The sequence below is a fragment of the Typopeltis vanoorti genome, chromosome 15 (genome assembly GCF_054136105.1).
Source record: "Typopeltis vanoorti isolate ZY-2024b chromosome 15, IOZ_Tvanoo_1.0, whole genome shotgun sequence".
Lineage (NCBI taxonomy): Eukaryota > Metazoa > Arthropoda > Arachnida > Uropygi > Thelyphonidae > Typopeltis > Typopeltis vanoorti.
Genome location: NC_143563.1, coordinates 97,545,134 through 97,558,702, shown reverse-complemented (window position 1 = coordinate 97,558,702; position 13,569 = coordinate 97,545,134). Strand labels below are relative to the sequence as shown.

At 37.6% G+C, this 13,569-nt stretch overlaps 1 protein-coding gene across 1 annotated transcript in view; it reads right to left on the bottom strand.

Moving 5' to 3' along the window:
- The window catches only part of LOC150099015 (uncharacterized), a 62,446-nt gene extending 52,758 nt beyond the window's left edge, over window positions 1-9,688 (bottom strand). The window contains exon 1 of the mRNA XM_090405051.1: window positions 9,422-9,688. Coding sequence (XP_090261177.1) covers window positions 9,422-9,677 — 256 coding nt within the window. The 5' untranslated portion in view covers window positions 9,678-9,688. The remainder of the gene's footprint in view (window positions 1-9,421) is intronic.
- Window positions 9,689-13,569: the final 3,881 nt, after the last annotated feature.

Genomic DNA, 13,569 nt, shown 5'->3' with positions numbered 1-13,569 from the left:
AGCTGAAAAGTCCTATAATGGTTCTTTGCATCCCTGGAGGGGATTAGAACCCAGGTCTTTCTAATCAAAGGGTATGGTTAGAACCATGGAGGACCGATCTGGCAGTTATGCCCGTACTTTGCAGCTTATAAGAATCTTATTATTGGACAATCTGTTTGAAAAGATAAAAAAATCGAAGTGACGTATGTAGACAATAAAATTTTTGCTCTTGATTCTACACTTGGGTTTGGAGAAATATCGTTTCCCCTCAGATATAGGATTCATACGTTGAATCTTCATCTTCTAATCTTCATCTTCAGATACAGTCAAATCTATATCTTCAGATACGGTTGAATCTGCGTCTTCGGAGACAAGGCAGACTTTCAGATCTCTCCCCCCCCCCCGAAGATGCGAGAATGGGTTTTCGCATTCATGGAATTAAAGATTACTGAATTAATGTACAAAAGAGACCTAATTGTGATGTCTGCACACTCATTGCAAAGAGACGCGAATTTCAGATACAATATCCACGTGGAAATCAGTGTACTAACTTATGTTTGTGAATTAAAGACAAACAGGAGTTTCGCTGGTATATACGTAGCCCGATGCAATCAGTGCACTACTTTCACGCGGAATACACGGTTATGACATATGACGTCATCCAGCGTTGTTACAAATTATCTCCTCTTGTCAGACGCCACTCCGTCATGTCTCTGTTGACTTCCTTGTGATACTTCGTAGCCATCACGTGGCTGCACTCACTAATGATAGGCCACCCTCTATTACACGATATGACTGAGTTCACATTTCCCTGACACACACAAACAAACCAGTCCCTTAATTATGTGTTGCTTCCAAACCCAGAAAAAAAAAGAAAGAATTGAAAGAAAAAAAAGACAGACAAATGCTTGCTGAAGGACAACCTTTTTAATGGTTCAAAAATCCATGGGTTTGTAGCTGGCTGTTTGCCACAACAACAACACACAAAACATGCATCGTTTTGTAGCACAGACATCCTCATTTCGATGGATATTTTTCTCTGAAATTTCCTTGTAGTCTTGAGACAAAAGTTTTTTGAATATCGCAAAAGTAACCGACGGATCTCGTTTAATCCGCTTTTCCCAAGACACTTCAACAATCTAAAGTTATTACCTGAACACTTCCTTTTTTGAAATTGGCAAAATAGACTTTGCCTGATGGCAATAAAAAGTAGCGGATGAAATGCCAGATTTTATATTTTTCAATTAGGATAAGAATGCAAGCCCACAAAATAAAAAGATAATTGGAAACTTGATTACTGAATTATGAATAGTCTTCTTCTTTATCAGTAAATATCCCTACAACAGCAAATCACTATATTCTGCTCAAAAGATCGCGAGGATAGAGAGAGAGAGATCTGACACATTCGTTTTTGTCTATTCTTTGTCTTATACCATTTTCTACAATGACTGTTTGGCCGCGTGGTCATCGTGGGTTCGAATTCCATTGTTTGTTTGAAAAAGTATTGTTGACCGAGATTGAATAGTTCCTGCAGTTTATAAGGCTTGTTTTTTCTTTTTTATATGTACAAGGACACCTGATTACGACACCATTGCACTCTTTGTAGACACACAAAGCAGGACTGTGGTCTACATGTGAAGGGAATATCGCTGAAATCAAAGGAACTGAAGGTCATTTTGTAATACGTATTTTGTGAGCTAGACATTTTTGTTTTGACCTTTTCGAAGTTCTACATTACTTTTGTTGGACGTTTCTTGACGGATACATTCTCGAGTTCATTCTGTCTATCTGAATTACATTAAATTTAAATAGACACAATAAGAGAAAACCTTGGACTAAAAAATGTATGTTAAGCAGAATGCTACGCCACTGTTCAGGGAGAATTCGAGACGGGGACGGAAGTGTTGTATAATAATAATAATAAAAAATCCAAATTCATTAATATCTGACATTATAACTGCTGATGTTGGTTTCTCATTAATTTTGGATTCGATACACTATTATAGTGTATCGGTCCGACAAAATAACGCTGAAGTAATCGCAAGCAACTAGGCAACCGAATATCCAAGAAGAAAACCGATTTCACAATCCCCGAACAAGCATTAAGAGCCGAATCCTGGCAGTCTGAAACATATTGATTGCTATCGGTGTCAATTTCTGTCAATTGTTATATCTGGCCACGTAAATTACCCTTGATGATGTCTCTAGTCATGACAAAGGCATTATTGATAGCATCGCTGATGTAAGCTCACTAATTTATGCATTCGATCTGTTTGTATCTGGATACGTGTCCTTGGATAGCGCTCATCGTAAGAATATCATTTCTACAATTATTTTGGTGGTGGTTCGAAACCACAGTTTTCAATGAATAGTTCGCGGAAGTCTAAACTTGTCTGTTCTATTATTTTGCTTCCTATTCGAAATCAGCATTGTAGTCGATAAGTCTAAAACCCTTTGCCATCTGAAGATATTAAATTTCAACAATAATCTTAAGAAATTTCTAAAATATTCGCCGGTAGTTAAATTGCCCATGTACTCTGTTCTTCGCCAAATTCGATAATTATAGATTCTTCAAGAGGTAAATATCAATTAGTCCTTGTAGCGTGTAGGAACATCGAACAACAGCTGGACCAACAGATTACTGAGCGCTTTTAGCAGGGAGCCAAACTAATCAAGCAATTTACAGATGGTAGAAGAGTAACAGCCCATTGTCTAACAGATCAAATTCGCTCTTATGTAAGAATGCTTAGATGAAGAATAATAACTTGAGTTATGAATTGGCAAATGGTCTACCAAAATACGCTTGTTAACAGTATGGGTTACCTTCCTTTCAACAATGATAACCATTTCCACAGCAACAATGAAAGTAAAATGTAAAGTTAGCTCCAAGTAGCGGAAAATATAACAATGATTTGCCTTTCTTTTAACACTGATAGCCATTTCCATAGCAACCTTATTGCTACAGCGTAAGCATAAATGTAGTTTGTTGCTTATGATGCAAACAAAAAAGTGATTTTTGCAACAGACATTTACTGCGTTTTCACTTTGAGCATATTTTTATCTTCATTGTTTTTACTTGATGACTACAAGTAACGGCTAAGTCTTCAAGCCGTAAGGATTAAAAAAATCCTTGAAATACCGTAAGAATTTGCTGCAAAAATGGATATAGTGCCAAGAAACAGTCTGAATAAAGAGTAAAGAACCATGTCAAGTGTCGGCAAGCGACGGCACTTCCACCTGTCACATTCTAAGGAAAAGCGGCTTGCCAAATATAGGTCTCCAGCCAGACCGACAACGGAAGGTGGCGGGTTTCCTTACATACGTAGTAGGACTGCCTGCCACGAGTTCTACTTCTACCCCCCCCCCTCTGCTTCTCCCTTCCCTGTTCACACTGGCTGTGTCAGCAGTCTTGTTTTATTTTTTTTTTAATATTATTTATTTCAATTTGTTTGCAGACTTGGAACTCCCCCCCCCCCCTCCAGAAAACATTCGCGAGTAGAAGCCCGTTAGAGGAATAAATATGAGCAAGTAAATATGGCACCTCCATGTGCTTCGAGAAAAACAATTTGTCAGTGTCACATTTAGGACTTTGGACCATGACTTGAGAGAGCTGTGGGCAGCAACTGCCTATTTGGTATTCTGTACAGAGTGGAAAAAAATAACGCATATTCTACACACGTAGCGTAGATAGAAATATTAACGCCATCTACCCTTTCGAAATTACTAAAATCTACATAACCAACTTTATAGGAAAGGTTGACGATTGCCTTTCATACTGTAATTTCGATTTATTTGTTCAATATTGCCGCATATAGAACACCCCATGCTATTTTTGTTTTGAAAAAAGAAAAAAAGCAATACCAGTTAGATACCTAAGCAATCACACGGCTTTTGGACTCGATAATCACAAAGCAATCTAAACATGATTATCAAAGCAGATATTTTTCTTTTAAGAGTCGATTTTAATACGAAAATGATGCTTACTAGCGAGAAACTCTGACGTTTAGAAAATTAAATATATTCTTGCTATTAATACTAACTCATTGATTATATTTTTTCCTTTGAAACTGTCCCCAAATTATCATCGTACTCTTAGATTAATATAGTAAACATGTCAAAGGATTACAGTTTTCTCCTCTCGGAAACTCAGGTTTTTTATTCCAAGAAATAGGCAAACCAGCCGAAGAACACATGCAGTTAATAGGCCTTAATATACTGATGTCGCACACTTAATTGCTTTGAATAATCCTAGCTCCTACTCCCTCCGTCGATTATCACTTATTATTTAGAATAAGTTACATTCATTTGAAGGTATCTTCATGGCATCTGTGAGTAGCCTAGTTATGGTTAAATTTGGACTCGAAATTAGCTAAAAACATGAAGGTTATTAAAAAATGCACTTACACTGTATGAATCGCGACAATCTAACCAAGATCATTCATAGATTTCTATTATCAGACCCTATGGATGTAATTCATATTAAAATAACTTGAAGTACTTTAGAACTAAATCCACATTGCACAAAACTTTCATTTTACTGCATCTAATGGAAGCACTAAGCTCACTGATATGCCACAGAAGTCTTATAGATATGTTTTTCGCTCCGATTTCTCATCTTCAAAATTACAATCACTTATTTCGATTACAATATATAACACTATCCACAGTATCCTTCTAAATTAAGCATTTCACAGGCGAAATGTAATAGTAGTCATTGTTGCGTATCCAATAAGGACATCAATATAGAAATCGAAGCCTATTGTTAAGATGAAATAGTTGAATAAATACATTGTCGTCTGTATATTTATTTGTTGCGTTCTGTAATATTGTTTACGCAATAAAGCTGAGTTGAAATGTATTTTTGCTTTGATAGACTAAACAGTCTAAAATAAACGGTATTTTCTATTTATTTTACGAGCAGTCATTTAAATTCATTCTCAATTCATTGAAATAAGGCTGATTTCGAATTCCTATAATCATCACTGCATCGTAAAGGAAATCAAACCCTTCCGATAAGCTTAACGGAAAATCTATTGCATAGATTACTTGGATAAAAACTTATCGTCGAAACAAAGATGTTTAAAAGACAAATCATCACTTGGATTCACAACATAATAATGTCGGATGTTTGGTTTAGTAGTCTTTATTCAGCACAGAAGGTTACTAACAACCAATGTGTCATCATCCCAATTTTTTTCTTTCTTTTTTCCCTGACGCAAATCGATATCTTACTCCTCTTTCATTTCTACCCTCTTCTGCTCCTGAATTTATCATTCGAGGGGGGGGTGCTTTCGCTTCTCTCACTTTCTGGAATCGGAGATAGGCTATCTTGCTTTGTCTCCACACTGTAGACAGATACTCAGCCGAAGAGTGCGGCTATCTCACTTATTCCCTCTTATTGTTTTTCATTAACTAAACCTTCTGTTTCACTATCGTATCATTTTGGTGTCAGTGAATTATTGTATTACGCAGAACACTGTCAAAGGTTGGTTTAGGCATAATACTGTGAAATCTTTTTTTTTTTAATTATATAATTTATTTACTGCATTTGTCTTCCAAATTGCAGAAACTAATACTGTGTTCTATCTATTATTTTCGTATCAGTAAACTACGCCATAGGGATAGTGTTGGGGGAGGGAGAAGAGATAAATTAAGAATTTATCAATTGGTGAGATGGTTTACGACAAATGCTCTCACTTCCACAAGGAGAAATGTTTAAGTTGGCATTACTTGTGGTATTCTGAAATAGCTTAAGTCATATTTTACCCTCTCTCTCAGATATTGTGCAAGAGTTCATTCCGTACAATATCTTACCTAATACTGAAACTGGATGCTACAGAACTTGAGTTTGAATGAAGATTTTAATAAGTAATAGGGAGAACAGATGATCGCCTGTGGTACTATCGGCAATTACAGATGTGTCATAAAGATCATGATCTTCAGAATTTGGGGATAGAACGTGGACTCGAAACAATAGAAAGAAAGAGAGTCTACAAAAAATATTGATGGAATCTATTAAAACCAACTACCATTGTGGCTCAGTTTGGTTTGAATTGTTATAAAGCGATACAAAGAATTAAATTGACAGACAGTTCGAGATTCGCAGAATTATTTTCCATTGATAGAATGTTAGTGGAAGTGATAATGAACTGCTGCCGAACTATTCTACTAAGAGAACGAATGAAAAAATGGTAACTTCATTCCAAACCTTTTATTGTCCCAACTGTAATCAAATTTTGGGAATAATTAATTATTAGATCCGTTGCGTATTTCCTCTACTAAGGATCTCTACTGTAAGGATCAAGCATATTTCTAAGCCACTTTGTACCTCCGATAAGCGACGTTAGTCTCATACCATACGATGGAAATACTTTACCTAAATGTGCGTTTAAGAGACGAAACATGGGACATTTTTAGGCGTCTCTCAAGTCGGATGATTAAAATCTTCTATCACCTAAATACGCTCACAAACTATCCAAGCAACGGTAGGGTTCAAATTCACAACCAAATGGTAAGAGAAGGGACACAATAACCATGTCGACATGTGTCACCTAAGATTTAAATATTATTTTTATCTTTCAAAAATACTAGAATAGATCAAATCTTTAGTAAGAATAGGCTGAACCAGTTAACAAGGTGAGCACTACGTTTTACTCTAGACACAAGATTATATTCTGTCTTCCTGTTTGAGACAAATGCCTAACATTTTGATTCTCTCAGCTCATAATAACAAGTATTACAACTGTATTCGTGTTATGTTTTGTATTCTTGATTGATTTTTTTTTAAATTCTGAATGGGAGAACTTTATTATTGATGATGATGAAGAGCGTTACATCTGCTTATGCGTGTTTTTTTTTTTTTTTTTTGGTAATATCCGTTAGTGATTTGTCCAAACTGTTTTCTTTTATAAAAGATATAATTCGTCATTCTTTTTCTCATCTGCTTATATTAGTTTTTCTTTTCTTAGATTTCGAAACTTCCGATGGAAATAATAAGCTAATAAGGGCAGATTCCAATTAAGAATTTCCAGGAAATTATATACACAAGAGTTCATAGGTGATTTTTCAAGAACAGTCAAATATCATCAATTGGGTGGTCACACGTTCTACTTTTCATGTTGAATATCAAACTCCTTATAAATAATAACAATAAGCGCATATTACTTCAATATGAAATTGTCTTTTGGCATTATCACCTAGTTTATGACGTCACAAAGAGTATGAAAGCAGTGGTCAATAATGATTCAACAATTGAATTTTGAGTCTCTTTTGGCATTTCAAATTCTTTCTTACCAGAATAGCTTTATAAAATTTGATAATTAACAGGTACGATTTTATACACGCATAACAAAAAGTTTGTCACCTAAACACGAATCTAGATTTTTTGACTCTGTCCGTTTCTTGTCGTACTAAAAATGAAGATATCTGTCAGATCCATCAGTTGTTTAATTGTAAATGGGCGGGTTATCATTCAACCAAGAACAGACCACGAATTCAAATGGATGCATTGCATCAGACGACTTCTCACAAATCGTATTCTCCAAGGTAGTCACAAGACCATCTCACGAGTTCAATAGAATTATAAAATTCCCTGATTACGATAAAAGATTGGGATTTGAAAAGTATCCCTACTGAGAGAAATGAAAATCATAATACAGTTATCATTCTCCCATTAGAAAAGACGGAGTTGGTTGTGACATGCAACACATTACGCTTATTACAATTATTCAAATCCAAATGCATCAACCGCATTATTCCACATCTAATCACCATTAATATTCCATTACCTTAATAATTTGGCCCTACGACCATTCGTCGAGGTAGCGAAGATTAATGTAAGCTATAGTGTGACAACAGCTCACAAAACATTACCACAATTAATTGTGTGGCCTTATGGTGGTCGTGCATTGAAACAATTTTGAAATAAAGAGCAATAAAAATATAAAAGAAAATACATCTGTTCTTGGCTACCATTGCAATGGAAGTTGCTTATGTCATTAAAAATAAATGACGAATCCAAATAAGTATTGTAAAAAATGCAAAAGTGTAAAGAAAGAGCATGTGTGTGTGGGGGGGAGATAGGTGGGTAGGTTTGGAATACTTCCCATTATTCCGGTCACTACTAATTGGTCATATCGTTACATGGAGAATCATTTTAGTCTACTGAGTAAGCTGCACTTTTCATCTATTTGGTGGGATGCTCGTTCTGTAGAGGTAAAATGCAGGATGTCTGTTAATTATAATACTTCACAGAATATGCTCAGAATTGATTGTTAATTAAGATAGTTTTCTGCCCCCAATTTCTTTAATATCAAACTTAAAAAATTTTTTTTCGTTTTTTTTTTTTTTGGAAAGTTGTTTAGTGGGTTCTTGTGGATAAATATAGTGTTAACAGTTGGGAGGCCAACGTTGATGTTCCGCTAGTAAACAGCGCTAGTCAATAGGGAAAGTCCTGTCGACAACATTTGTGACCTTCCAGCCTCCTTTTACTCCTGCCATATTAGTCATGCGAAGCCAAGCGCGAAGGGGCCAGTCTAGTAATCGGCAGGCTAAAACCTCCTGCATCCAAGGCCCGGCTCCGTTAGTCGTTCTTCGCTATTAGGAACACACGCGCACACACACACACACACACACACACACACCGTCGGCGGGAGTCCCTCCGACCAATCAGACCCACGACAACGGGGAGAGTAGGAGTACAGAAAGCACGCGTTTCCTCCTTTTTACTCCAGGGGCTTTTGCTATGTATGTTGCACGGGGGGGGAGGTGGTATTGCACGCAGGAATTTGTCTCTGAGGGACCATTCCTTGCAACCGCGATGTCTTCACTGCGACCTCCAGGCTGCTATTAAATATTCAAGAGCTACGATTTTAACTAATTAAGTTGTTAACTGCGGGCACGGAGATAGAGGTTAGACATGGACGAACAAAAGGGGGGGAAAGGAAAGGAGAGTGGGGGGAATTGAGGAAGACGCTACAAATTGATTCCTCTTCGGTGATAGCCAAGGAGCGATAGGCAAGGAAGCCATTCACTCCACCAAAATGAGCCATTGACGGCAGACCCGGCGTGACTCCGGGTGCAGAGGTCATGATTGATGACCGACACACGGGCCACTCGGCATGATTGATACCCGTGCCTGCTTGCTGCTACTTGGCAAGTGGACGAAGCACGGGAGCTTGTCGCCAATGATTGCCCGCCAAATCAAACTTACAAATTGAATACGTGGCCGCTCTGAATAAAACATGGGCTTCTATAACGCGATGTGACAGGTCTGATGGGTACACTTCCCCCGACACGACATCATAAGGTTGGACGGAAACAAGTGACCTCTCTGTCAACGCCATACAAACAGGAAAAAGGGGGGGGGGAGGTTTAAAACACCTCACTTTACTAAAAAAGATTATTTAAAAAAAAACACACACAGATGAACTTAATCCCTTACCTTGGTGTTGTTTACGCGTCGTTTTCTTCTCTTTCATCCACGGATATTCTGCGACGGCGACGCTGATCCCGTTACCCGACCCAGGGTGCTTGGCTGGCGGCGAAGGCGAAGGCGCTGTGGCGGCGCACGCGACAGGAGGAGCGGAGTGCAGCTGATTCACGTTTTCCAGTTGGCAGAGAGTAGGAGGTGGCATGACCGGGCTGTTGATTGATGACCCCCTGTGAAACGTTTCATTGATATGAGGTAGGGCTGTCATAAATTCTGCCATAGACGGCTGACTGTTGATAAACCCGCTCTCGCAGCCGGTCTCCATGCTGAGAAAATCCTCACAGAAATCCCAACATCACCGGTTGAAAATTTTGTCCGTAAATTTCAGGAGCTGCTCCTTTCCACCGCTAGCATTCAGCCAGCATTGAGGCGCATTTCTGGATTGATAACGAAATCTGACCATTTCTGTTGTGTCATGTGATCGCGGGAACCAATGGCAGCCGTCACTCAGGCTGTGAATAGGAGCGCCGCGAGCAGCGTCTTTGAGCGTCCCGCCATGCGCGTGCACAGCCTCCAGCGAAATCTCTGATGTTATTTTGCGAATACTGTGACGTAAAGGAAAAGAAGAAGAAAGAAAGAGAGAGAGAGAGAGAAAAAAAAAAAAAAAGGACTCCGATTACCGAAGATGCTGAGAAAAGAAAAAAAATAAAATAAACGGATCCACGACTGTTTGTCATGCAACACTAGTGTGTGTTTCACATTCCTATCCGAGGGATGGGCAATTAGGGACAATAAAAATTGTTTTCTCTCGTGTCAGCAGAAATTAATGATGAACAACAAATCAGCGGCCCGAGAGTGGTGACGCCCGACATCATCCCGCTGTTCGTCATTAAGTGAGTTTCTCTCTGCCTCTTTGCAGTTCAAACGATTCGGGACGAACCTCGTTTCGAATTAGGTTTGACTATTTTTTTTTTTTTCGCGATGTTTGTGAGTCGTCGTGTTCGTCACGAACCCGAGGGTAGCGAAATGACCCAGCAGGCAGAGACAACTTACGGAGACTCCGGGGTTTTCGCTCGTGTGCCGCCATGACTGCGCAACGTGACGAGACCGTGCACGCCTTCAGAGACGCGATTGCTACCATACTTTCAGCACACGATGTTTCTGCCTGTCTGTCAAGTCATCGGCCAAAAGTTGACTCCTTTTAACAACCCCGCTGAGTTTCGGCGGACGCGTTTTTTCTTTTCTTTGCGGGCTGCCCATCGGGGAACATTTAAGGGAGAGAGTCCTGTGGGTAGCACGGGTCACTTAGGCTTAAAAGTTTCGCGAGGGTTGGATATTTCTTAACATTAAATTAAATCAGTTAGGGGCCCTTGCCCGTCATTGAACTGTTTCCACTCGGTATGGGGTCAAAAGATTCGGACTCGTGCTTGCCACCATTTGGTAGTGAAAAGGTAAGTCTTCCCCCCATTTCCTCTAACTCCATCCTCCTTAATGCAATCGAATGATTAAGAATCATTTACTTTTATTGCCTAAAATTTAACCTTTATATTCGGAAAACCCTAAGATACGAAATGTTTGTGCTATTTTTTTTTTTCTGCTTTCCGAATACTTCGTCAAAAAAAAAAAAAAAATGGCAAGAATAGTCGTGGTTATATCCTATTCCAGCAATTGTGACGTTTTATCTCCAACAATACTTCCAACAATTGCGTGTCTGATCATATTTTATTCCAGCAATATCTTCCACCGGTCCTTTTCATTTGATTGTTGTTCTTATAACTCTCTACTATTTCTGACGATCCTTTCACTCCTCAATTGTTTAGTGAAAGCGCTCGTGAAATGATTATTACGTCTTTTATAATGGAATGGTGTTTACGTGAAAAAGATCAGACAGCCATTTAAAGTTTAAACTAATAATTTGAAATAAAGAATTCTTATATTTAGATAAACTCAAGTGTAAAAATAACAAAAACTAGAACAAAAAGAAAACAGTCGGAGGAAATACATCATCAAAACAGGATTACATTTCTAGAAGTAATCGTCACTCCGAACAAATGGGTAATTCAAACCGACCTGCTTCAAAAATGCATGTTTGTAGTTCGAGATATTTACTGAAGAGATCACTATTATTTCATTATAGTTCGATACATTGTTTACTGGAGATTTATTATTTCCATTGTTTGAAGTAGTTTAATTCAACAATTAGCAATTTAATATTATTAATTTTTTCCATAATTTATTTTATCAGTGACTTATGTTCATTCAAAGTCAGTAAAATAAACCACATGAGAGATAATGTTGCTCAGATATCGTAGCAAAAGATAGAAATTGAATCCTCATCTTGGTTTTTAGGCTGTGTGATGCGGATCTAGCTTGTGACCAAGAAATGAATAGATAGCACCGGGAATAAAGGGATGAATAATTAAATAATTAATCTTATTAGACAAGATGCGAAGTGTATGAGTGCATTACGACGGAGGGTAGTACTTCACTCTTGTTTTTCTTTAAAAGAAGAAATTAACTAAGATCAAAAGCGTTCTATGTAATAAATGAATATTCGGGAGTATAAGCACAGAATATTTCAAAACCAGAAACGAAAACTTCATACTTAATCACATTATAAGACCCTCGATGGACCCTTGAGTTGTATAGTAGCTCACAGCGACAAAAAAAAAAAAAAACCTCAGTATAACGTATAAAATTTCATCTCTGACCTATTTCATAACCTCCATGTATGTTCTACAAAATAGAATGAATACTTAAACGCATTTTTTCCCCCTTTTCTTAGTTTTTTTTTTCTTTTCAACACATTTTTTGTCACTAAATACAACTTAGTGGACACCGTCCGAGGACGGATCGATTTTACATTTAGTGGTGAATAGTTGAGACGTCCTACGTTCTATGTGTGTGTGTGTGCGCGCGCGTGTGGATATATGTGTTGCTTTCTGGGTGTTTTATTCTGACCCGCAGCCGATAACAGTACTGCCGTCCAAATCACCTTGCATCTAACCCGCGGGGTGTCGAAGGGGAAATAGCAAGTACTTCGTGGGAGTCCATTCGCCACACTTATTGCCCAGACCGCTCTATTGGTAGAAACAAATAGCCAAGTGTCGTAGCGATAGCGTCTCTCTGCCGTCCACGATTGACGTGTGTGTGTGACGCCGTAGACCAGGTACTTCATTATCTGTGGGAAATATACAAACACCTCGGAAAGTACAGAAAGCAGTTACAGAGACAGCTGTTTGTATCAATAAAACAACAGTTTATTCCATGGTGAATTAAAAAAAAAAAACAGTGGATGTAGTGAGGTCAAGAAAGTGCGGCTTAGTTGTGCAACAATCACAGTTATTACGAAGAAGATATAGTCGTTTTCATTTTTGTGCAAAAAATTAAATTATATCTTTTAATATATAATATATCTGCTGCCATAGAAATGTCCGCTTTGACTATGTGTGTGTGTGTATTATATATTACGTTGGTACGATCAGTATTGTTGACTCTTTCAACAATACTGAAAAAGAGAAACCAAGAGTATCCCGTGTCGAGATTTTTGTAAATAAATTATATTGTTAGCAAGAAATCTTGCAAAATGATTCTCTCGTTGTTTGTATAGAGCGTCTCACAATTTGCTGTGCAAACTACCAAAATTATTACGCATATGTAATAAGGGAATATCCATAATATTTGAAGACAGATACCAGCTAGTGGTATTTTTTCGTGAGAAATATCATAAAACATTCTCCAAATGTAACATTAGCTTGTTTTAGTGTAGCAACCATTTATACTTGATCGGAACAAATTTTTAATAGCAATAGCATAGATATATTTATAAGGATTCTATATTGTGTATATTAATTGTTGGCAGAAACAACAATAAAGAACCGATCGTTTTTAAATACAAGAGTTTGTTCTTCATTGTTGCTGACAATGAAGCCAACAATGTTGTGCATATTAATTACTGGCGCGAACAGCAACAATGAAGAGCAGATCTTTATTGAATATAGGAGTCTGTTTCAATAATAAAGTATCCATTATTACAATGAAACATGTATTTAATAAACATTTGTTTTTCATTGTTTCTGCTAACAATTAATATGCACAACACAGGGTCTCTAACTGCATTGTGCCAGTTAATCTCATTTATTGATACTGTTCTGATATGA